Consider the following 26,066-nt stretch of genomic DNA (forward strand, 5'->3'; position numbering starts at 1 on the left):
AATTTCTGAAAGGCTCTTCTATCACAGAAGAAATGGAATTATGACTGTTGGTGAAAATAACCGTTTTTTGAGGGCCAACTTTGTTGAGATGTTGAACTTGTTCTATGTTACATGTATTGCAGGGCATGTACCATCTCTCTCTAACCAATGATAAAACTGAGACTAGAGGTGTAGTCATGTTCAAGGCCACATGATTATTAAGTCCTGTTGCAATTAAAACTAAGGTCTGTCTAATTCCAAAGCCTGTTAGCCATCAGGTTGTACCAACTCCCAGTGAACAGAGATCACAGGAAGACAGACCTCTGGCAGCAGGAGGGAGATGCTAACCATACCAGCTGTTCTGTGTACCTTGGGGAGGAGGCCTTTAAGCAGAATGTAAATGTAAAGCATCCCTCACTGGGGCTGTGAGAGGTTTTTTTTTTTTGAGACATAGTTTTGCTCTTGTTGCTCTGGCTAGAGTGCAATGGTGTGATCTGGGCTCACTGCAACCTCTGCCTTCTGGGTTCAAGCAATCCTCCTGCCACAGCCTCCCGAGTAGCTGAGTAGCTGGAATCACAGGCATGTGCCACCATACCCGGCTAATTTTGTATTTTTAGTAGAAATGGGGTTTCTTCATGTTGGCCAGGCTGGTCTCAAACTCCTGACCTCAGGTGATCTGCTCCCCTCAGCCTCCCAAAGTGTTGAGGTCATAGGCATGAGCTACCACGCCTGGCCTAAGAGAGTTTTTATGTTGGAAAGGTGAACTTTAAAGTTATATTCTCCTGCTTCACTTCCCATGTAATCTTCTGAGCTTTCTTCCAGGTCCAGGCCAGGCCATTCCTGCCTTTTTGTTCTCAGTGATCCTTGTTTGGTTCTGAGAACCCATTTCCAGCTCCACCTTTAGTGAGGTACCATCATGTAGGGATTACTGGGATAATTTCTGTCCTTAAGCAAAATGAATTTGTGTAGAGGCTCTTATTCTTTTTTAAAGTTGTGGTTCAGCATAATAATGATTGTGTGGCATCTATGGCATCATCATAAAGGCTCCTTGAATTATGCTAAACCTAAATATAACCTGAGGCACCCTATGCTCTACAAGTCTGAATCACCCTTTTACCAGGCTGTTGTAGCCACTGATTTTAGATGCCTAGGTGGCTGCTCTTTGATGAAAATACCAATGCAGATCTTGGGTAGGGAAGGTGGGTATACAGTCCCTGGGCTGTATAACAGAACTTTTTTTTTTTTTTTTTTTTTTTTTTTTTTGTGACAGAGTGTCGCTCTGTTGCCCAGGCTGGAGTGCAATGGCACGATCTCGGGCTCACTGCAACTTCTGCCTCCTGATTTCAAGTGATACTTGTGCCTTAGCCTCCCAAGTAGCTGGGATTATAGGTGCCCGCCACCACATCCGGCTAATTTTTGTATTTTTAGTAGAGACGGGGTTTCACCATGCTGGCTAGGCTTGTCTTGAACTCCTGACCTCAGGTGATCCGCCTGCCTTGGCCTCCCAAAATGCTAGGATTACAGGTGTGAACTACTGCGCCTGGCCTTGTACAACATAACTTTAACAACAATTGCCCAGATGACAGGGATATGAAGAGCTGGGAAAGAGCTCATCTTGAAACGGTTGCTGACGTATGTTTACATCCTAAAAGATTATAGAGAATGTTTATTCTTTCCAAGAAATTGACAAATTCATGTTACTTTTACATAATGGTGTTTGATTATATGAAGTAATTATGCTGATTTAAAAATTTCAAAGCAATGAATATATTTGTAATTTTTGTTAATAAAGTGTATAAATTTTTCTTTGTAGTTTATTCACCTTGATGATGATTGTGTAACAGAACTTTCTGTACATCACAGAAACAACAGGCAAACAATGGAGGATTTAATTTCACTGGTAAGAAATACAGCATGAACTGGGCACGGTGACTCATGTCTGTAATCCCAACACTTTGGGAGGCCGAGGCGGGAGGATCACTTGAGGTCAGGAGTTTGAGACTAGCTTGGCCAACATGGTAAAACTCTGTCTCTACTAAAAATACAAAAATTAGCTGGTCATGGTGGTGCACGCCTGTAATCCCAGCTACTCAGGAGGCTGAGGCATGAGAATCACTTGAACCCAGGAGGCAGTGGTTGCAGTGGGCCAAGATTGCACCACTGCACTCCAGCCTGGGTGACAAGAGCTAAACTCTGCCTCAGAAAAAAAAGAAATACAGCTTGAATTTGAGAGTAATACCTTTTGTTTCATTGCTTTTTATTTTATCAGTAGATGAAAAGTAGTATAGCATTTTCAGACCAATGATTTTATTATGGGTAAAAATACTGAATTTTAAAAATACTTATGTATGATTTTCACACAATCCTGATGTGTTAGATATCTTATTTAAAAATGAACATTTGATACTTAAAACATTGATGAAGAAGTATCGTGAAAAAATAATTAAGACACAACAAACTGGTGCACAGAGAATGGACAGAGTTCTAATTTTGACTACTTCACATGCAACTAGATTTTTGCTGTGGAAATGAGGTAGACATAAAGCAATTTTATTCTCACCTGAAAGCAACCCAGCAGTGTCACGTCACCCCTGAGCGGACAAACCAAATACCATAAAAGCATTATGAATTCTGGTGTTGGTTTATTTTGGCTATTTCAGATACTCAAGTCTCTAGAGCATACCTGTGTTTTGAGTGTGTGTGTGTTTTAAGAGATTAAGTCAGTCACAGCTGTCTCTAATGTGAAGGGTGAGACTTCTCCCTCACTTTATTCCTGGCCCAGTGCTCTGTCTTCTATCACCTATGATTTATGTTTGTTTTATGTTCTTTTTTTTTGAGACGGAGTTTCGCTCTTGTTACCCAGATTGGAGTGCAATGGCTCGATCTCGGCTCACCGCAACCTCTGCCTCCTGGGTTCAAGCACTTCTCCTGCCTCAGCCTCCCGAGTAGTTGGGACTACAGGCGTGTGCCACCATGCCCAGCTAATTTTTGTATTTTTAGTAGAGACGGGGTTTCACCTTGTTGACCAGGATGGTCTCAATCTCTTGACCTCGCGATCCACCTGCCTCGGCCTCCCAAAGTGCTGGGATTATAGGAGTGAGCCACCGCACCTGGCCTGTTTTATGTTCTTTAACTTGCAAGGTGGAGTCATTAAGCAATTTTTTTAAAAATTAAACAAAGCTTTGCTTAAGGCACAATTTTTTTCAGTAAGGAGAAAATATAAAGGAATTCTTTTGAACGACATAATAAGTAAAGACAAACAGTATGTCTGGAAATGGTAGTATAATTTCTTTTTTTGTGGATAATGACTTTAGGGGAATAGTAAGAACTGGGAATTAATGTAAGATTTTTATGGTCCTTATTCTTTCATCAGTGAAAATTTGAAGTTTCCATTTAAGCCACCAAAAAAATCAATTGTAGGTCATTTTCTTTGGAATGATCATTAATGGAAGACTATATTTTAGATACTGAAATTTTAAAGAATTTTTTTTTTTTGAGACGGAGTTTCCCTCTTGTTACCCAGGCTGGAGTGCAATGGCGCGATCTCGGCTCACTGCAACCTCCGCCTCCTGGGTTCAGGCAATTCTCCTGCCTCAGCCTCCTGAGTAGCTTGGATTACAGGCACATGCCATCATGCCCAGCTAATTTTTTGTATTTTTAGTAGAGACGGGGTTTTACCATGTTGACCAGGATGGTCTTGATCTCTTGACCTCGTGATCCACCCGCCTCGGCCTCCCAAAGTGCTGGGAGCCACCAGCCAGGCCTAAAGAATGTTATTATAGAAAATTTTACTCACCATAGTAGAGAGAATAGTATAACCACACTGAATGTTCCCATCATTCAGTTTCAGTAGTTAATAATATTTTACCCATATAATCTATATCCTACTATTTTCTCCCTTCTTCCCTTTCCAGCTGTGATATTTCCAAATAAATCCCAGACATCATGTCATTTTATCTAGGACAAATTGGTATGAGATCCACAAACTTTAAAAATCTGAATCTTAAAAGTAACATACTTAGAGTTTCAATAATCATGAAAAAACTCTTTAAAATGGTTTCTTTTATGAGGTCTCTACCTATAATTTTCAGACTTAAAAGTGAAACTGAAATATGAACTATTTGCTTGCTTTCTTTCGTTATGCATAAAACATAACGAAGCATAGTAGAGATTGTTTTCTGGTGTTACAGCTCTCTAAAGATCTCCTCAGTTATTCTGAAAGTTAAGCATGACCAACATCAAGAATGCAGTGAGGAAAGTAATAGTTTTCCTTCCTTTATACTCTTCTTTCATTCTTTTTTTTTGAGACGGAGTTTCGCTGTTGTTACCTAGACTGGAGTGCAATGGTGCGATCTCGGCTCACCGCAACCTCTGCCTCCTGGGTTCAAGCAATTCTCCTGCCTCAGCCTCCCGAGTAGCTGGGACTACAGGCGTGCACCACCATGCCCAGCTAATTTTTGTATTTTTAGTAGAGAAGAGGTTTCACCAAGTTGACCAGGATGGTCTCGATCTCTTGACCTCATGATCCACCCACCTTGGCTTCCCAAAGTGCTAGGATTATAGGCATGAGCCACTGCTCCTGGCCTTCTTCTCTCATTCTTAAATCTCTGTTCATACTTTGTTCAGTCTCAGGGATGAGTAGGATATAAGCTACACACTCTAGATCAGAGATTCTCACCTTGGTTGTACAGTGAAATCTCTTGGGAACTTTAAAAATACTCCTGATGTGTAGGTCCCAACCCCACAGATTATGATTCAGTTGGTCTGGGATATGGCCCAGGCACCTGAATTTTTAAAAAGCTTCCCAGCTGATTGTGGTATGCAGCCAGGAGTCAAGAAGCAGTGCTTTAGATTCTTGCTGTTCAAAGTGTGGTCTAGGACCAGCAGCACCAGCATCTAGGTGCTTATTAGCAATGCAGAATCTCAGGCCCCATCTCAGACCTACTGAATCGGAATCTGCGTCAAATCTCCAAGTGGTTTCCTATGGTCAGTAAAGCTTCAGAAGTATTGGTCTAGGTCACTTCTCAACCAGGAGTGATTCTGCCACTCATGGGACATTTGGCAGTGACTGGAGACATTTTTGGTGGTCATAACTGGGGTTTGTGTATGTGTACTAATGCCATCTGTTGGGTAGAGGCCAGGGATGCTGCTAAACATCCTTCAATGCACAGAAGAGCAGCCCCTCACAACACAGAATTATCCAGGTCAGATGTTAATAGTGCAAGGTTGAGAAACCTTTGTCTGGGTAGTCTCAGAGAATTCATGTTGGTTCTACATACTTTTCAATTTGAAGAGCCTCAGGAAAACCAGGTTTGAGATTAGCCAGGGTCTGTTACGTTTTTTTGTGACATCCTGAGAGTTCTGCCTTCACTTTTGGGGCTGATTAGACAGGACAGAGAGAGATTAGTTCAGCATGATGTCGCAGATCTTTGTGCAGAGAGAGAGAAACAATATTACTTTCAAACATTCAACTCATAAGAACTCCGACTTTTAGATTATATAGAGGAGTGCTCTGGAACTGCTTTTTATATGCAGCGGTGAGTCTCCTATGTCTCATGATTTTGGATGATCTCATTGTATTCCTTTTGAGATTCCCAACAGTGCTTACCTTACTTTCTCCCTGTTCCTCAAGTCCTGAGTGGCTCTGGATTGTGGCAGTAGTCATCTGCTAGGGGGCCTTCACTAAGGGTTACATGGGTGTTCGGGAACCTATTCAGACCAGGACAGATCCATTTTCCCCACCCCTGTGATATAAACACCCATGTGTGTAAAGAGTGAGGGCCTCTGGAGGAGGGTCAGAGGAAGGGTAGAGGCCACTCCTCCATGTCTCTGCTCCTCTGTATTAGTAGCTGCCTCTCCTCAACCCAGGTGCCCAGACACTTCTTTCACATTTAACTGGAGATTTAAAAATGTGTTTAGTTTTCTAGAAATGGAACTTCCTCATAGGTAACCCTATCACTTTCAGACATTTGACTTTCAAATGAGGAATTGCCTAAAAGATAAGGGAAACCTTTATCTTAGACTTGTGGATTGACATCACCTGAAAGTGTAATTAATGTGTTGATTTATCTGTTATTGAACACAGAACTCTCCTGTGCATCTTATCGTAATGAGAAGTATGCATATTTAGAAAACACAGTCTAAAACTCTTAGCACTATCCAGGAATTATTTATAATGCCTGAGTTGTGTCGTGCCATTGTTGATAAGAAAAGTGGCAACTTGTTTCTTAGTCATTGTCTCTAGTCAGTTTATGAAATCTCTTTCAAAAAGGTGGCCATTGTACATAGGGCTATCATAGATGTAGGGCGGGAAAAAAATCTTTAACAAAGTTTTTGGAAAGTGAAGAGTGATTATAAGTACATAGTTTCCACCCACCATAGTTTCCCATACACCTTTTCAATGAAGCCTTTTTTCTTTTCTTATTTATTTATTTTGAGATGGAGTCTTGCTCTGTTGCCCAGGCTACAGTGCAGTGTCACAATCTCTGCTCTGTGCAACCTCTGCCTCCCGAGTTCAAGCAATTTTCCTGCCTCATCGTCCCGTGTAGCTGGGATTATAGGCGCCTGCCACCACGCCCAGCTAATTTTTGTATTTTCAGTAGAGACAGGATTTCATCATGTTGGCCAGGTTGGTCTTGAACTCCTAACCTCAAGTGATTCACCCACCTTGGCCTTCGAAAGTGCTGGGATTAAAACAGATGTGAGCCACCGCACCCGGCCATGAAGGCTTTTCTGTCCTTTCTTTTCCTCACCCTGTTTGGATTAAAGACAACATTTCATTATTTATGACAATATTTTATGCTTCCCCTACTAGATTGATTGGGTCGTTATGCAAATTTCAAAGCATATACTATGATTGTGGCCATCTAAGTTATTAACTAATAAAATTCATTACTGAAAACAGATTTGGTAGTTGACTTTTGAGTTATGCACTTTGTGAGGGGGCTACAAAGCATGAAAGACTATTCAGTACTGTTAACATTTAATACTTCTGTAGGGCAGGTAGCCCCATAGTTTTCTCAGTACCTTATTTAGAAACTTTCAGTTAAACATAGTGGATAGAACAGCTATGTTTACATTGAACACTTCCTAAAACCTTAATAAAAAGGAATAGAAAGGTAAAACATTTACAAACAGAATAAAAGGGGGGACAAAGGGATGTCAGTAGAAGTTTGGAAGTTATCAAATAGATAAGTGGTAGTTTTCTGAACATTTGGAGAAAGCTGAAAGCTAAGTGCTTGCAGTGGGAAAAGGCAACAAGCAAATTGATGAGAGCTCCAGAAAGGCTCAGAAATCAGAAGTACCAGGAGCCTCTGAAGTCAGGGAAGTGAGAGAAAACAGGAAGACTGGGCGAAAGCCTGTATTAGAAGCAGTTAGAACACTAGGTTCCTTTCTCTACCTGTGCTGTATAACAGCCTCCTCTTTCCCCATCCCAGCAGAAGACTGGAGATCACAAAGCATTCTTGTACCAGACACAGCTCAAGTGGGGATGCTGAACCATTCTGAAGTGGGTGCACAAAGTCTTCATATTGAACAGCGAACTACCATCTCTAATCCCCTTCCCTATTCAACTTTGAGAATGCTAAAACCAGGATTTGTATCCTATTTGCAAAGAGAAAATATTGTAGATTTATCTCTAGGGAAAAGCAAAGAGAAATGTCCTACTATATAGTGGTTGGGAGTTCTGGTTCCTGTCTGTTCATCTCAGAGAAAAGCCCTTGAGGTATTGAGCAGCCGCATCATACACCTAGAGCCTCTAATCAGCTGTGTAATGTAATTCTTCACTTTTAAGTAGAAACAGACAACCAAAGATCACCAGAAATTTGAGGAAAACTTCTAACATGAAAGTCAGAGATCAAAACAAATAGAGTAGGCTGGGGAGAGAAAAGAAGAAAAAGTAGATACTGAGAAAAAAACCCAGATATGCAGGGAGTGGGAGAAAATGACTGAAAACTGCTAATTAATATTCTCAGATAAGAGAAGTGATTTTCATTCTTGACGTAGGAATAAGATGAATAAAAATGAACATTCCAAGAGATAGCTCTTGAAAATCTAAAATGTAACCACAGAAATTAAAAGCTCAGTAAAAGTGTTTGAAAATGAAATTAACTTGAAATCTTTTCAAAATAGAACCTGGCTCAGTTGTGTGGCTCATGCCTGTAATGATTACCCAGCACTTTGGGAGGCCAAGGCAGGTGGATCATTTGAGACCAAGAGTTAGAGACCAACCAGGCCAACATGGTGAAACCTTGACACTACTAAAAATACAAAAATTAGCCAGGAGTGGTGGCATGTGGCTGTAATCCCAGCTACTGAGGATGCTGAGGCGAGAGGATTGCTTGAACCCAGGGGGTAGAGGTTGTAGTGAGCCGAGAGTGCACCATTGCACTCCAGCCTGGGCAACAGAGCGAGACTCTGTCTCAAAAAAAGAAAAATAATTCAAGAAGAAATATTCCAGGCTGGGTGCCATGGCTCACCCCTGTAATTCTAACATATTGGGAGGTCAAAAATGGGAGGATTGGTTGAGCCCAGGAGTTTAAGATGAGCCTGGGCAACATAGTGAGACCGATCTCTATTTTATTAAAAATAAAAAATAAAAAAATTTTTTTAGGTTAAAAACAACAAAAAAAGAGAGAAATGTTCCAGAACTGAAGAATATGAGTTTTCAAGAATGAAGAGGCTTAACTTGGGATGAAACAGTAGATGAAAATAGATTTATACCAAGACCTGTTCTAGTGGAATTTCAGAAAACTGGGGGAAAATATAAGATTCAGGAAGTTTTCAAAGATAAAAACGAAAGGTCATACACAAAGGCTGAAGAATCAAAACCTAAGTAACCATAGGTTTTTCAGTAGCTAGACTAGAATCAAGAAGAGTATACTGCCATCAAAACTGTGGAGATTATCAACCCAGAATTCTCTGCTTAACCACATCAGAATCAAATGTAAAGACAGAATGCAGTCATTTATCAGACATGCAAGATCTCAAAAAATTTACCTCCTATGCATGTGCCCTCAGGAAGTCCCTGGAGGGTATGTTCCACCAAAACGAGAGAGTAAACCAAGAAAGAAGAATACTTAGGATCTAGGAAACTGGGTCTACGTTGTAAGATAGAGGGGAAAGGAATTCCTAGACTGACAATTGCGTAGGTGGCTGAGAACCTGGTCCAGAGTGGAGCCTAGGATGCAGACATTAGGTGGAATCTCTCTAAGTGGGGAAGCTTTTATCAGATATGTGCGAACATGTTGAGAGGAGGTAAAGTGTTGGAGAGAGCGGAGTCCAATTTGTAAGGAATAACTGACTATTTTTATCTTCAGGGAAAGCAAAGGTATAAAACAATGGAAAGGCAAGAATAGCACCCTGTATGGTTTAGCTGCAGAGCTAATATTCAGCCAGCATAACCACATTTGTTGTTAAAATATTAGTATATTTATATACTGACGGGTAAATAACCACTGCCTCCAGTGCCCTGCCTGTTGCCCGTTACTTCCCTTGAACACCCTGGACACTACTCCCTCCCCTCTTCTCATAATTAAAAGAATAATAATTGGAAAGGCAGGAGTCTCCCAGGACCCTACTGACCTCTTGGCCTCTATTTTGATGGTTGGTGTCAGGGTACCAATGAAATATTTTGAACATTATCCCTACTTAGTTGTGAATGCTATTTACATAATCATAATAATGTAAATATTAGCTGAACGTAATAAAATTATAGTAGGAGGATACAGGGAGGAGGTATGTGGGACAGAGGGGGAGTTGCAGTAGAGTTAAATTCATATTTCTCATACTAGGAAATGTATGCATAATATCTGAAGCTGAAAAAAATTTTAAGCTGTAAGCATTTAGTTTAGAAATACAGAATTAATAGCGGAAGAAATAGCTAAACTCTTTAAAAGTTGTTCCTTAGGGGGAGTGGAAATTGCATGTGTGTGGAGGTGTGGTGCAGTGGTTGCTATTTTTCATCATATACCTTGTAAACCTATTGGCTCTTAAAGTTCTGAATGTTACATTGAAGAAAAAAGTTAACTTAAAATAGAACACCATTTCCACAAACATATGTAGTCTTCTAACCAACTTGATTTTCTTTTCCTCTAGTGGCAATATGATCACCTCACAGCTACCTATCTTCTGCTTCTAGCCAAGAAGGCTCGGGGAAAACCAGTTCGTTTAAGGCTTCCTTCTTTTTCCTGTGGACAAGCCAGTGCTACCCCATTCGCAGACATCAAGGTAAGTGTTACAGCCTGTTGTGTGAACAGCTGCAGGTCTTGCCATGTGCCCTCCCTGTTCCTGAGGGCATATACCACTGGGAAAGTAAACTTTCTGGTGTCAAGGAGTCAGAGGCAAGACGTTTTGTGACTTCAATATTTTTGATGAGACAAATGGGAAGTTCTGAAGTTGAACTCTAAATTTATTTATTTATTTTTTGAGACAGAGTCTTCTCTGTCGCCCAGGCTATAGTGCAATGGTATGATCTCAGCTCAGCGATTCTTATGCCTCAGCCTAGCTGGAATTAGAGATGTGCACCACTACGCCCGGCTAATTTTTGTATTTTTAGTAAAGATGGGGTTTTGCCATGTTGGCCAGGCTGATCTCAAAATTCTGACCTGAAGTGATCTGCCGTCCTTGGCCTCCCAAAGTGCTTAGGGTTATAGACGTGAGCCACAACACCCAACCTCTAAAATTCTGAATGTTAACATGGCATTTTATAAACCTCCTCCCCCAAACCCCCCTTTTTTTTAATAATAGCAATTCTTGATAGCTGTAGAAAATGTTTAAGCCATCGATGAGCTAAAAGGAAAATATAATTTACTTATAAACCTACTACCTGTGGATGATATAGTTAATATTTACTGTGTCTTTCCAGTCATTTTTAAAAAGTATACTTTTTTGTTTGTTTGTTTTTGTTTCATGATTGACATTTTATTGGTTGAGGATCAGTACAGACATTTCAATTTGTACACAATTCTTAACATACGTAACAAAAATCTAAAAAGCCATGTATTATAATTCTTTTTTAAAGTTATTCCAGTGACTTTCCAGCTTAAAATTTAGATGCAAGTTTTCCTTAAGAGGCTATCAAGTACCTGTATCTTCACGTTGATGAGCTGTTACATACATCCCAACAATTCACAACTGAATAGCATGTACACTACAGATTCAAATTTTTAATTGTTCATAGCACAGTAACACAGTTATTAGGAAAACAGGACTACCACACCAAAGATGTTACAGAGTACACACAATTCTGACGGAGAGCCACGATCAGAGTGGTTTTCTTTAGGAAACAATTCTACTAAAAAGCAACACGGGAATAGAAGTAATTTAAAATGTTCAAGACATTAAATGCAGGACTGACTCCATATTGCCATTTAATATGCTTTGTATTATAGGATATAAAAACTAACTCCCCATCTATGGAATGTTAAGCTGACACCCGAGACAGTCAAAGCCTCCCATAATTCAATATCCCACACTATTTTCTGGTTGTACCGAAAAATAAACAACCAGAAAATGATTTCACCTCTTAAAAAAAAAGCATTTGCACTTAAAAAATGGGATGAGGTGGGATACCCTCCTTCTTAAAAATGTTTCTAGAGCTACTAAAAAACTTGCATTTACAAAATAGTTGATAAAAATATTCCTCTGGATTGTACAAGAAGGGAGACAGAGACCACTGATAAGACATGGTATATGGTATTAATCAGACTTGGCTTCTTTCTCTCCTGCTTCATCAGAGGCTGGACTCTCCTCAATTTTCGTTTACCCGTTTTCTGCAGGTAAATCTTCTTTAGTTTCTTGGTTAGCCACTTCAGCCTGTTTTCCCTTTGCTCCCCTTTTCCCTTTTGTTTGCACTTTTTTGTCTGAAGATTTATCCTTCGCTGCTGCCTTTTTCGGTTTCGCTTCCACTTTTGCAAGAGGTTTCGCTGACAACCGCGTGGGTCTCCTCTTGGGCTCTTCCTTGGCGGCCCCTTCGGCGGAACTGACCTTCCTTTTGGGCATCCTGGCGGCTGGGAGGCGCCTGACGGGTACCTGAGGGCCGCGTCGCACCGAAAGCCTTAGCGAAGCTGGGCTGCCTGTCTGCTGCGACTCCTCCTGCCGCCCGAGCTGCCGAGACCCACAGCGGGGGCTGTGAGAGAACCGGATCTAAAAAGTATACTTTTATATAATTTACATGCATTCAGATGCTTTTAAAGGACACATTGAATTGAGAGAAAAATTAAAAATTTTGGGGAATAAGATCTGTGATACAGAATATATGATACTTTATGTGACATGAAATATTTTGATAAATATTTGATATTTATGTTAAGGGATTAGGTTTTTGTTTCTTTTATAATTTGCATTTCTTTACTGAAATTGAGCATGTTGATTAGTGTTTCTTCCTATGTTATTTTGAGCAGTAGCTAGAGCTCATGTAATTCTTGCATGACAGTGAGTTATAATCAAATTATTGTTCTTTACTTTGCTGTCTTTTTCTCAGTTTTATTTATCATGGACTTTTTTTTTCCTTAAGGCGCAGTCTTGCTTTTGTTCCCCAGGCTGGAGTGCAGTGGTGTGATCTCGGCTCACTGCAACCTCCACTTACCGGCCTCTAGTGATGCTTCTGCCTCGGTCTTCCAAGTAGCTGGGACTACTGGCACTCGTCACTGTGCCCGGCTAATTTTTGTATTTTTAGTAGAAACAGGGTTTCACCATGTTGCCCAGACTGGTCTCAAACTCCTGACCTCAGGTGATCCGCCTGCCTCAGCCTTCCTAAGTACTGGGATTACAGGCATGAACCACCACTCCTAGCTTGTCATAGACTTTTAAAAAAATTTGTTTTATTTTCAAGACAAAGTCTCACTTTGTTGCCATGGCTGGAGTACAGTGGTGCAGTCATGGCTCATTGCAGTCTTAACTTTCCAGGCTCAAGCAATCCACCCGCCTCACCCTCCCTAGTAGCTGGGACTACAGGTGCATGCCACCACACCTGGCTAATTTTTAATTTTCTGTAAGAGATGGGGTCTAGCTATGTTGCTCAGGCTGGTCTTGAATGCCTGGGCTCAAGTAGTCCTCCCTCCTTGGCTTCCCAAAGTGCTGGGATTATTGCCGTGAGTGACTGTACCTGGCCTGTCTTAGACATTTAAAATGGTGAAGAAGCTTACATATTTGGAGGCACTGTGTTGTCCCTAAATGCTTGTGTTAGTCCTTGTTTTCTGTATGATGCTTTGTATTTCCCATGGCTTAAAATTCAGCTCTCCAAATACTTTGCCACATGGGTATGGAACTTTATAATGTCATCTTCCCTCAGATTAATTCAGGTTGCAATATAAATAATCTAAGCACTAGGAAATTGCATTTCATCCTCAGAGAGAAGTAGTTGGCTTTATTTTTGGAATCCAAGATAACGCAATTGACTGTGTACATAAAGTGATTTTTGTTTTCCCTTTATAGGCCTCAAAACTGTAAAAAGAAAATATTAATATACCACCTGTTTTGTTGAATTCCCCCTCCCTCAAGATTCCTTTAATACCTCATTTAGATCTCCTTTTACTACTGGTCAGTCATGTGCTACAGGCATAGTGGGTCTTATGTCCCTGCCAGACCTAACCTGCCCTCCTTTTTCCCTCCCTAGTTGGTCAGTACACTGGCTGTTGTGTAAAGAAATCTCTGAAGGGAGATAATCTTATTCCTGGGTTGGTTTTCTAGTCTGTTTTGGAGAGTTTTAATGGCTGGTAAATATTCTCTGCCTAGGCAGCTCTTTTGCACATGAGCCCCATGAGTCAGCCAATCCCTCATCCTGCCTACACTGCCAAACCCTTTAAACTTTCAGGTGCAGGTAACACATATGGGTCCAGGAAAATGCAAAATCCTGAATTTTGCTTCTGCTCAAGGTAACTGGAGAAAGTTATTAGATATCTCTATGCTTAGAAAAATCACTTTCACTAAATTTTAAATTTTATAACAGTTTACTTAAGGGGCCTGAGACATTTTCTTGAACCATTGGATTTTTTTTTTTTTTTTTTTTTGAGATGGAGTTTTGCTCTTGTTCTCCAGGCTGGAGTGCAGTGGCATGATCTCGGCTCACTGCAAACTCCATCTCCCAGGTTCAAGTGATTCTCCTGCCTCAGCCTCTGGAGTAGCTGGGATTACAGGTGTGCACCACTGCCCCTACCCCCCCAATTTTCATATTTTTAGTAGAGACGGGGTTTCACCTTGTTGGCCAACCTGGTCTCAAACTCCTGACCTCAGATGATCCACCTGCCTCGGCTCAAAGTGCTGGGATTACAAGCGCTAGCCGCCGTGGCTGGCCTGGATTTTCTTATATCTGAATTGGCCTGGTCTCAATTGATCTGCTCACATGAGTTGTAAGTGGAAAAGACCTGGGAAGATATTCTTATTTGCCATCTACTGCATAATAATGAACATTTACCTAATAATTTAATTATTTGGACAGTCTTATTATTGAATCAATTTTATTGCAGATAAAGAGACATTTTAATGATAAGAAACGAAATAGAAATCAAATTTTGGGATCTATTCTGATCTTTATACAAATTGAGACATGAAGCAGGTCACATAGTCTGTTTGTACTGTTCTTCCCCTTCATAGAATTATCCCTTTTCTCTGGGGTTTCTCTTGTTTATAAGAAAGTAAATAATCTTGATCAATCAATCAATAGATGGTCCTTTCAGTGAAACAATAATACATACTGGTCCAGGAGCCACAAAAGACCACATATTATCAGTGTCATTAGCATTTTCAGGCCCCATGCTGGGCTGCTGGGAAATCAATCTGTGTAAAGTATGGTACTTGTACTCTAACAGTCAAGTTGAGGCAAGGCATATATATACATAGATAATACTGCATCATAGTAGATGATGGGGGCCAGAGAAGTGATTGATCAGAGTTGTGCTGGGGAGCTTTAGAGGACAGGAGTAATCACCATGGGATCCAAACTGGACCAACAGTTGAGGTTAGAAAGATGGAAAAGAAGCGGCACAACATTCAGGGCAAGATAAGTGGAATCAGCAAAAGCATGGGCACCTAATTGTGCTTGGTGTATTCTGTTGACAGTGGCTGAACTTGTTGCGTTAAAAAAGAAGAGTTCAAGTATGAGACGAGAGAGCAAGCAAATGAGCTGGAAGGGTAGGCAAGGGCCAGATAACAGAGAACCTGAAAATGCACATCAGAATTTTAGACTTTGTTTATTTTTTTAATCTTTATTTTATTTTTTATTTTTTTAAGACTAGTCAAGTGCAGTAGTGAGAAGTGGGGAAGAGTAGAACAAGGAGTTCTATCTGCAACTGACTGAACAATCGAGATAACTCACTACCTTCGGACCAGCCTAAACTTTGTTCAATAGTTACTGAAGAGCCATTGATTTTTGAGCAAGAGAGAGACATGAACACGATTTTGAAAAATTCATCCAGTGGTGTGTAGAACTGTTCAGTCAGGAGTGATATGTGTGCTATCAGTTCCTACTGCAGTACCCATGACAGCTGTCATTCGTACAGCGCTGTACTTCTTTCCACCAAGCCCAGACTTAGTTTAGGATTTTTCTCAGCCTACCTCTCCATGCAGCCAGTTCTAATTGGTGGTTATTGGTAATCCTGGAGAACTCTGTCATCCTAGGTTGAGAAGGTGGAAAGATTAGTGGTAGAGACAGTACTGTCTGTTTGATAGTCTAGGTATGAGAAGATTTGTCCTTGATCTAGGATAGTGGCAGTGAGACTTGGGAAAAAAAGGATGAGATATAAAAAAATTTAAATAAAATTGCCGGGCTATATTAACAAGATATTGAGGGAAAAGGAAGGAGAAATAAAAAGTCCAAGTACACCCACAGTCTTCAGGGTATAATTAGTATACCCTTAGTTTATAGAGGGGGAAGAATGAAAGAACATAGTTATTTTGGTGGCATTGTTAGCACAGGACTCCAGATGTCCTATCCCTGGGATATCCTTCATAAGGCTAATTTTCTTCCTGGTAGAAATTATTAACTATCCTGTAGATTCTTACAGAGAAGAAACGTATATTTGGAAGTTGTTTCCCCTCCATCTTCTACTTTGTTCAATATTTTTATTTGTAAATTTGCAACAGAGTTGTCTGGTATAGTGATTACGTGATAACAAAAAGTAGTATGCCATGTAACATAAGAATGTTGCAAGACATATTATTTGAGAGTTGGAGATTTTCCTTTCTGATAATTTGAACTGAAATTTTCTAACTTCCTTTTTCTGCACTGGATGGTCAGCTCCTTCAATATAGTGTCTCCTATTCATTTTTGTTTCCAGGGCCTTGCTCTGTGCCTGGAATACAGTTGTGTGCTGCATAAAGGCAATGTTGGAATGCATATTTGATGGTGGTTCCATAAAATTATAATACCATGTTTTTTCTGTACCTTTTTTTTTTCTTTTTAAAAATTTTTTGGGATACAGTCTCTTTGTATTACCGAGTCTGGAGTGCAGTGGCACAATCTCGGCTCATTGCAACCTCCACCTCGAGGACTCAAACAATACTCCTACCTCAGCCTCCTAAGAACCTGAGACTACAGGCACATGCCTGGCTAATTATTTTTTTTGTAGAGACGGGGTTTCACCATATTGCCCAGACTGGTCTCCAATGCCTGAGCTTAAGTGATCCGCCCACCTTGGCCTTCCAAAGTGCTGGGATTATAGGCATGAGCCACCACTCCTGGCCTTTTTCTATGTTGAGATTTGTTTAGATACGTAAATACTTACTGTTGTGTTAAATTGACCTATAGTATTTAGTAGAGTAACATGCTACACAGGTTTATAGTGTAGGAGCAGTAGGTCCTATGTGTAGCCTAGGTGTGCAGTAGGCTCTGACATCTTAGTTGGTGTAAGTACACTTTATGATATTCACACAATGATAAAATTGCCTAATAATATATTTCTCAGAATGTGTCTTGTGTTGTTAAGTGATGCATGACAGTATTTTAAATATTGAATCATAGTACTGTTGTCTTTAAGTTCTTCTGTCTTTTCGTTGAAAAGTCAAAGAATTGGAGCCTGGAAGATGTGAACACAAGAGATGGAAATTATGTGGCTGGATTAACAGACTGTGATTGGTGTGAGGATAATTTATCAGCAGGTGTTGCTACTCCCCAAACATCACAGGTTAGTTATTTATTACTATTTAAAGCAGAATATATTGTTTCAGTTACAAAAACAACCAGACGAATGTGAAACCAAGGTGTGCTTGCAAATTTAATGAATTCTTAAGCCACTGAAAATGTTAATGAGAGATAATTGGATTAGGAATGAAAGGGAAGTCAATTATATCCAAGTTGAAGAAAGCCAAGACCACTCTTTTTGAGCACTTCACTGCTCCTTTATTTCCTGTTTATTATTATTTTTTGAGATTGAGTCTTGCTCTGTTGGCCAGGCCTGGAGTACAGTGGCACGATCTCAGCTCACTGCAACCTCTGCCTCTCAAGTGAGTTTTGTGCCTTCCAAATAGCAGGGATTACAGGTACCTGCTGCCAAGCCTGGCTAATTTTTATATTTTTAGTACAGATGGGGTTTTACCATGTTGGACAGGCTGGTCTCGACTCCTGACCTCAGGTGATCCACCCACCTCAGCCTCCCAAAATGCTGGGAATACAGGCATGAGCCACCGTACTCAGCCGCCTTTTTTTTTAAAACGAGATATAATAAGGTATATACTTTACATGTAGTTAAATAAAGTCACCTTTTGTGTGTGTGTAATTCTGTGTGTTTTGACAAATGCATACAGTTGTATAACCACCACCAAAATTAAGATATAAAACAGTTCCCTTACTACTCAAAATTTCCTCATTCCTGTTGTGGTCAACTTCCCCTCCCAACTCTCGGTGGCAATTATCTGTTTTTCTTTCCTTTTCATAATTTTTATTGTACTTTAAGTTTGTTGAGCTTTTTAGATTAATGAAAATTAGTATAGATGAATTTTTTTAATCAAATTTGGGAAGTTTTCAAATATTTTATTTGCCCCACTCTCTTTGTTCTATTTTCTGGGACTCCCCTTCCATGTATATTGGCAAACTTAATGATGCCCTATAGTACTCTGAAGCCCTGTTCATTTTTCTTTTATCTATTTTCATTCTGTTTCTTAGACTAATTTCAGTTAACCTGTTTCCAAGTTTCTGATTCTTTCTTCTCCTTACTGAAAGTGCCATTTACTCAATTTACTCGGTTATTATACTCTTTAACTCCGGAATTTATGTTTTTTTTAAATCGTTTTATCTTTATCTATACTCTCTATTTGTTGTACACTGCTTTTATTCTTTCACTTAGTTCTTTATACATTTCCTTTTGTTCTTTTATCATATTTAAAAACTGATTTTCAGTCTTTGCCTGGTAAGTCCCATGTCTGGACTTCTTCAAGGACAATTTCTATTGACTTTTTTTTTCCCCCTGTATATGGGCCATGATTTTTTTTGAGTCAGAGTCTCACTCTCTTGCCTACGTTGGAGTGCGAGGGAACGATCTTGGCTCACTGCAACCTCTGCCTCCTGGTTAAGAGATTCTCCTGCCCCTGCCTCCTGAGTAGCTGGGATTCCAGGCACCCGCCATCATGTCCGGCTAATTTTTTTTTTTTTTTGATATTTTTGTAGAGATGGGGTTTCACCATGTTGACCAGGCTGGTCTTGAACTCCTGACCTCAGGTGATCTGCCCACCTTAGCCTCCCAAAGTGCTAGGAATACAGGCATGAGCTACCGTGCCCGGCCATACTTTTTCATTTCTTTGCATGTATATGTCTTGTAGTTGTTGAAAACTAGACATTTTAAATAATATAATGTGGCAGCTCTGGTAATCAGATTTATCCCCTCTTCAGGATTTGGTGTTATTACCATTTGTTGTTTAGTGACTTTTCTGAACTAATTCTGTAAAATTGTTTAGGTCAGTGTTGGGCTGCATTTATGATGGTGGTCCATGAGATTACATAATACCATAATTTTACTGTACCTTTTCTCTGCTCTATTAGCATAGTGATCACCTAATGCTTGTCAAGATTTCCTTAGATCCTGGCATCAACACGTGTCTCAGTCTTTGTGTGGGCTCTGTGTAAATCTGGGATATGCCCTCAACTTTCAGCCAGGCAGTTGACAACTCTGCCTTAGCTTTCACTTCCTATTTGCATAGACCTCAAGGTCAGCTTACAGCAAGATCTTAGATCCTTCTAAAGTTTTTTTTTTTTTTTTTTTTTAATTTGAGTTAGAGTTTCGCTGTTGTTGTTCAGGCTGGAGTACAATGGCGTAATCTCAGCTTACTGCAACCTTTACCTCCTGTATTCAAGCGATTCTCCTGCCTCAGCCTCCCAAATAGCTGGGATTACAGGCATGTGCCACCATGCCTAATTTTGTATTTTTAGTAGTGATGGGGTTTCACCATGTTGATCAGGCTGGTCTTGAATTCCTAACTCCAGGTGATCTACCTGCCTTGGCCTCCTAAAGTGCTGGGATTATAGGTATGAGCCACCATGCCCAGCCCCTTCTAAAGTCTTTCCTGAGCAAATGCACAGCCCTGGGTATGAGCACATCCTATACATGTACATTGGGCTTGCAGATACCCTGGTATATTTTGGAGTTTTTTGAAGTTACTGTGGACATCTTATTCTCCAACATTTTCTTTTCAGCCTTTTTGTTAGTCTGTTGTCACCAGCTATTGCCCACTGCTTTGGCAGCCACAATGTGCGACAATTGCCTTTTTTTTTTTAAGACAGAGTCTCGCTCTGTCAACCAGGCTGGAGTCCAGTGGGGTGTGATCATGGCTGACTGCAGCCTCGACCTCCTGGGCTCATACAATTTTCTTGCCTCAGCCTCCTGAGTAGCTGGGACTATAAGTGTGCGCCACCATGCCCAGGTAATTTTTACAAAATTCTTTTGTAGAGACAGGGTCTCTGTGTTTTGCCCAGGCCAGTCTCAAATTCCTGGACTCAAGAGATCCACCTGCCTTGGCCTCCCAAAGTGCTGGGATTGCAGGTGTGAGCCACTGTGCCTGGCACCTCTAAATCTTTTTAACCAATGCTGCTGGGGAAAAGGCTGTTCCCACTGGGCAGGCTCTGAGTAAGGTCAAATAAAGACAGCTTTCATAGTAGAGTCTTCTAGGGAAATACTAGCTGGGGTAAATAATGACAGTTTCTGAGCATAAAGCTTTGAAGGAGCTCTAACCTGTTCTGCCCTCTCCAGAGGCTCCTAGATTGCTGGTTTTCATCGTGATTTGGGCTGGAGTTTCTAAGACTAACACAGAGCTGGAGAAAGGGGAATGGGAATAGGGCAAATTAAAACACCTCAAAGCTCACTGTTTCTACTTAGCTATTTTCTATGAATAAATGCTGTGATCCTCGGCTAATATGCAGAGTTCTGAAAGAACAGAGGTATACTTTGTTTATGGATAGGGAGATTTGAAGGTATAGATTTCAATTTTTCCCAAAATGAATTTTAAATTAAATGTAATCTCAACTTTTCAGTGGATGTAAAATAACGCAAAATGATTCTAAAATGTATGTGGATTTTAACTCAATCAAGACAGTTGCAGGTGGGCCAAAAAAAAAAAAACCAACTAAAAATAAAATAAAATGTATGTGGAAATACAAAGGGGCAAGAATAGCTAAATTACTCCTAAACAATAAGAAGATGGGAGTAAACTGCTCAACCTGGTACAAGAACTTATTGTAAAATTAAAGAAATTAAGATGTGTGGTATTGTTATAGATAAGACAGTGAAACCTTTCATACCTTACATTTAGGTTTGTCGCTTTAAAAATAACATAGGTAGATTTGGTATGCAAACTGAAAATCTTTGTCTTTTGAATTGAGAGCTTACCCAACTTATATTTATTTTAATTATAATTTATTTATTATATGTCTATTGGTTTTTATGTTTCCTGTTTGTTTTTTTCTGAATTTCCCCCTTATTTCTTGTTTTTTTACATTAATTTCCCCCCACATTTTATTGGTTTCTATTCTTTTAATATTTATTCTAAATTTTTGACATATTTAATTTAACCAAATGTAAAGTGAATCTATATCCTTTTTTTGGGGGGAGGGGATGGAGTCTTGCTCTGTCACCCTGGCTAGAGTGTAACCTCTGAGGCAGAATTGCCTGGACCCAGGAAGTGGAGGTTGCGGTGAGCCGAGATCGCGCCATTGCACTCCAGCCTGGGTAACAAGAGTGAAACTCCGTCTCAAAAAAAAAAAAAAAAAAGAAATCCACATCTCTACAACAACTCACTGCAACCTCTGCCTCCCAGCTTGAAGCAATTCTCCTGCCTCAGCCTCCCAAGTAGCTGGGATTACAGGCACCTGCCATCATGCCTGGCTCATTTTTGTATTTTTAGTAGAGATGGGGTTTTACCACGGTGACCAGGCTGGTCTTGAACTTCTGACCTCAAGTGATCCGCCTGTGTCGGCCTCTCAAAGTGCTAGGATTACATCTACTGCCATTTTAGTTAGTCTGTCTTTTCTCTCTGGCTCCTTGTAGGACCTTCTCTTTGTTTTTGGTGTTCTGTAGTTTCAGTATTAGGGCTACTGCGTTGCACAGCTCCAGGGAACACACCATCTGTGTGGTATCTGTGCCCAGTGTCCTCTAGAGTTGTGTGATCTGGTTAGTAGAGATGTGGATTTCTTTTTTTTTTTTTTTGAGACAGAGTTTCGCTCTTGTTACCCAGGCTGGAGTGCAATGGCGCGATCTCGGCTCACCGCAACCTCCACTTCCTGGGTTCAGGCAATTCTCCTGCCTCAGCCTCCTGAGTAGCTGGGATTACAGGCACGTGCAACCGTGCCCAGCTAATTTTTTGTATTTTTAGTAGAGACGGGGTTTCACCATGTTGACCAGGATGGTCTCGATCTCTTGACCTCGTGATCCACCTGCCTCGGCCTCCCAAAGTGCTGGGATTACAGGCGTGAGCCACCACGCCCGGCCCTGGATTTCTTTTATGTATCCTGTTTATGATTCATCATGCTTCCTATGTATGAGGATTTATATTTTTAATCAATTTTGGAAAATTTCTTGAATAATTACTGCTCTTTCTTTTTCTTTCCTTTTTTTTTTTTTTTTTTTTTTTTTTTAATTTGAGACAAAGTTTTGCTCTTGTTGCCCAGGCTGGAATGCAGTCTTGGTTCACAGCAACCTCTGCTTCCCGGGTTCAACCGATTCTCCTGACTTAGCCTCCTGAGTAGCTGGGACCCACCACTATTCCCAGCTAATTTTTGCATTATTAGTAGAGATGGGGTTTCACTGTGTTGGCCAGGCTGGTCTTGAATTCCTGACCTCAGGTAATCTCAAAGTGCTGGGATTACAGGTGTGAGACAGCATTCCCCTCCTGCTTTTGTTTATTCATTTGTTTTTTTAAAAAACAATATTTATATAAATTTATAGGGTACAGTTTTCTTACATGCATAGTAGTTTAAGGTGTCACCTGAATAACATACATTGTACCCCTTAAGTAATTTCTCATCACCCACCCCCTCCCATCTCCTCACCCAAATCTACATTTTCTATCATTCCACTCCCTACATCCATGTGTACACCTTTTTTTAGCACCACTTATGAGTGAGAACACGCAACATTTGTCATTCTGTGTCTGGCTTGTTTCACTTAAAGTAACCTCCACTTCCATCCATGTTGCTGCAAAAGATAGGATTTCATTCTTTTTTATGGCTGAATACTATGTCTCATTTCCTTTATCCAGTCATCCACTGATGGACACTTGGGTTGGTATCTATCTTTGCTATTGTGAATAGTATTGAGATGAATATTCAAGTGCAGGCATATTTTTGATGTACTGATTTCTTTTCCTTTGGAAAAAGGAGGAGAGGGAATTGCTCCGTTTCCAGCATCCGTATTATCTATCTGGAACTTAGAATAGGTGTATGTTAGACCCATTTTATTTGATTTTCTGTTTCCTTAAACCATCTTTCATATATCTTACATCTTTTTCTCTCTTGACTACATTCAGAGTAATTTCAGATTTATATTTTTATTCAAAAAGTCTCTGTTTCTTTTAATCTGTTATTTGACATGTGCATTGAACTTTTTTATCCTGTTTTTATTTCTAGAAGATTTCAGTCTTTTTCTTTTCTTTTTTTTAATTTTTTGTTGCATTTTAGGGTTGGGGTACATGTGCAGAACATACAAGACAGTTGCATAGGTACACACATGGCAGTGTGTTTTGCTTTCTTTCTCCCCTTCACCCACATTTGGCATTTCTCCCCAGGCTATCCCTCCCCACCTCCCCCTCCCACTGGCCCTCCCCATTTCCCCCCAATAGACCCCAGTGTTTAGTACTCTTCTCTCTGTGTCCATGCATTCTCATTTTTCATCACCCACCTATGAGTGAGAATATGCAGTGTTTCGTTTTCTGTTCTTGTGTCAGTTTGCTGAGGATGATGTTCTCCAGATTCATCCATGTCCCTACAAATGACACAAACTCATCATTTCTGATTGCTGCATAATATTCCATGGTGTATATGTGCCACATTTTTCCAATCCAGTCTATCATCAATGGGCATTTGGGTTGATTCCAAGTCTTTGCTATTGTAAACAGTGCTGCAGTGAACATTCGTGTACATGTGTCCTTATAGTAGAACGACTTACAGCCTTTTGGATATATACCCAGTAATGGGATTGCTGGGTCAAATGGAATTTCTATTTCTAAGGCCTTGAGGAATCGCCACACTGACTTCCACAGTGGTTGAACTAATTTACACTCCCACCAACAGTGTAAAAGTGTTCCTTTTCCTCCACATCCTCTCCAGCATCTGTTGTCTCCAGATTTTTTAATGATCGCCATTCTAACTGGCGTGAGATGGTATCTCAATGTGGTTTTGATTTGCATCTCTCTGATGACCAGTGACGATGAGCATTTTTTCATATGATTGTTGGCCTCATATATGTCTTCTTTCGTAAAGTGTCTGTTCATATCCTTTGCCCACTTTTGAATGGGCTTGTTTGTTTTTTTCCTGTAAATCTGTTTGAGTTCTTTGTAAATTCTGGATATCAGCCCTTTGTCAGATGGGTAAACTGCAAACATTTTTTCCCATTCTGTTGGTTGCCGATTCACTCTATTGACTGTTTCTTTTGCCGTGCAGAAACTGTGGAGTTTCATTAGGTCCCATTTGTCTATTTTGGCTTCTGTTGCCAATGCTTTTGGTGTTTTGTTCATGAAGTCCTTGCCTACTCCTATGTCCTGGATGGTTTTGCCTAGATTTCCTTCTAGGGTTTTTATTGTGCCGGGTCTTATGTTTAAGTCTTTAATCCATCTGGAGTTAATTTTAGTGTAAGGTGTCAGGAAGGGGTCCAGTTTCTGCTTTCTGCACATGGCTAGCCAGTTTTCCCAACACCATTTGTTGAACAGGAAATCCTTTCCCCATTGCTTGTTTTTGACAGGTTTATCAAAGATTGTGTGGTTGTAGATATGTTGTGTTGCCTCTGTTGCCTCTGTTCTGTTCCATTGGTCTATATCTCTGTTTTGGTACCAGTACCATGCTGTTTTGATTACTGTAGCCTTGTAGTATAGTTTGAAATCCGGTAGTGTGATGACCCCGCTGTGTTCTTTTTGCTTAGAATTGACTTGGCTATGCGGGCTCTCTTTTGGTCCCATATGAAGTTCGTGGTGGTTTTCTCCAGTTCTGTGAAGAAAGTCGATGGTAACTTGATGGGTATAGCATTGATTCTGTAAATTACTTTGGGCAGTATAGCCATTTTCACGATATTAATTCTTCCTAACCATGAACATGGAATGTTTCTCCATCTGTTTGTGTCCTCTCTGACTTCGTTGAGCAGTGGTTTGTAGTTTTCCTTGAAGAGATCCCTTACGTTCCTTATGAGTTGTATTCCAAGGTATTTTATTCTTTTTGTAGCAATTGTGAATGGCAGTTCGTTCTTGATTTGGCTTTCTTTAAGTCTGTTATTGGTGTAGAGGAAGGCTTGTGATTTTTGCACATTGATTTTATATCCTGAGACTTTGCTGAAGTTGCTTATCAGTTTCAGGAGTTTTGGGGCTGAGAAGATGGGGTCTTCTAGGTATACTATCATGTCGTCTGCAAATAGAGACAATTTGGCTTCCTCCTTTCCTATTTGAATACCCTTTATTTCTTTTTCTTGCCTGATTGCTATGGCTAGAACTTCCAGTACTATATTGAATAGGAGTGGTGAAAGAGGGCATCCTTGTCTAGTGCCGGATTTCAAAGGGAGTGCTTCCAGTTTTTGCCCATTCAGTATGATATTGGCTGTTGGTTTGTCATAAATAGCTTTTATTACTTTGAGGTATGTTCCATCAATACCGAGTTTATTGAGGGTTTTTAGCATAAAGGGCTGTTGAATTTTGTCAAATGCCTTCTCTGCGTCAATTGAGATAATCATGTGGTTTTTGTTTATGGTTCTGTTTATGTGGTGAATTACGTTGATAGACTTGCGTATGTTGAACCAGCCTTGCATCCCCGGGATGAATCCTACTTGATCATGATGGATAAGTTTCTTGATTTGCTGTTGCAATCGGCTTGCCAATATTTTATTGAAGATTTTTGCATCTATGTTCATCATGGATATTGGCCTGAAGTTTTCTTTTCTTGTTGGGTCTCTGCCAGGTTTTGGTATCAGGACGATATTGGTCTCATAGAATGATTTGGGAAGGATTCCTTCTTTTTGGATTATTTGGAATAGTTTCAGAAGGAATGGTACCAGCTCCTCTTTGTGTGTCTGGTAGAATTCGGCTGTGAACCCGTCTGGACCTGGGCTTTTTTTGTGTGGTAGGCTCTTAATTGCTGCCTCTACTTCAGACCTTGTTATTGGTCTATTCATAGTTTCAGCTTCCTCCTGGTTTAGGCTTGGGAGGACACAGGAGTCCAGGAATTTATCCATTTCTTCCAGGTTTGCTAGCTTATGTGCGTAGAGTTGTTTGTAATATTCTCTGATGATGGTTTGAATTTCTGTGGAATCTGTGGTGATTTCCCCTTTATCATTTTTTATTGCATCTATTTGGTTGTTCTCTCTTTTCTTTTTAATCAATCTAGCTAGTGGTCTATGTTGTTGATCTTTTCAAAAAACCAGCTCTTGGATTTATTGATTTTTTTGGAGGGTTTTTCGTGTCTCAATCTCCTT

At 40.2% G+C, this 26,066-nt stretch overlaps 1 protein-coding gene and 1 pseudogene across 13 annotated transcripts in view; one reads left to right on the forward strand and one right to left on the reverse strand.

The window, feature by feature from the left end:
* MELK (maternal embryonic leucine zipper kinase) overlaps positions 1–26,066 on the forward strand; it is a 98,760-nt gene that overhangs the window by 53,952 nt on the left and 18,742 nt on the right. For 4 of the 13 annotated variants that reach the window (XM_035252142.3, XM_078372322.1, XM_035252138.3 and 1 more), the window contains 3 exons: positions 1,793–1,879; positions 10,075–10,206; positions 16,953–17,099. In XM_035252142.3, coding sequence (XP_035108033.3) covers positions 1,793–1,879; positions 10,075–10,206; positions 16,953–17,099 — 366 coding nt within the window. The remainder of the gene's footprint in view (positions 1–1,792; positions 1,880–10,074; positions 10,207–16,952; positions 17,100–26,066) is intronic. The other 9 variants (XM_002743081.6, XM_078372335.1, XM_035252151.3 and 6 more) reach the window with 4 other exon arrangements.
* Positions 11,536–12,107, reverse strand: LOC103793944 (non-histone chromosomal protein HMG-14 pseudogene; annotated as a pseudogene).

This window comes from Callithrix jacchus, chromosome 1 (assembly GCF_049354715.1).
Source record: "Callithrix jacchus isolate 240 chromosome 1, calJac240_pri, whole genome shotgun sequence".
In the NCBI taxonomy this organism is placed as follows: domain Eukaryota; kingdom Metazoa; phylum Chordata; class Mammalia; order Primates; family Cebidae; genus Callithrix; species Callithrix jacchus.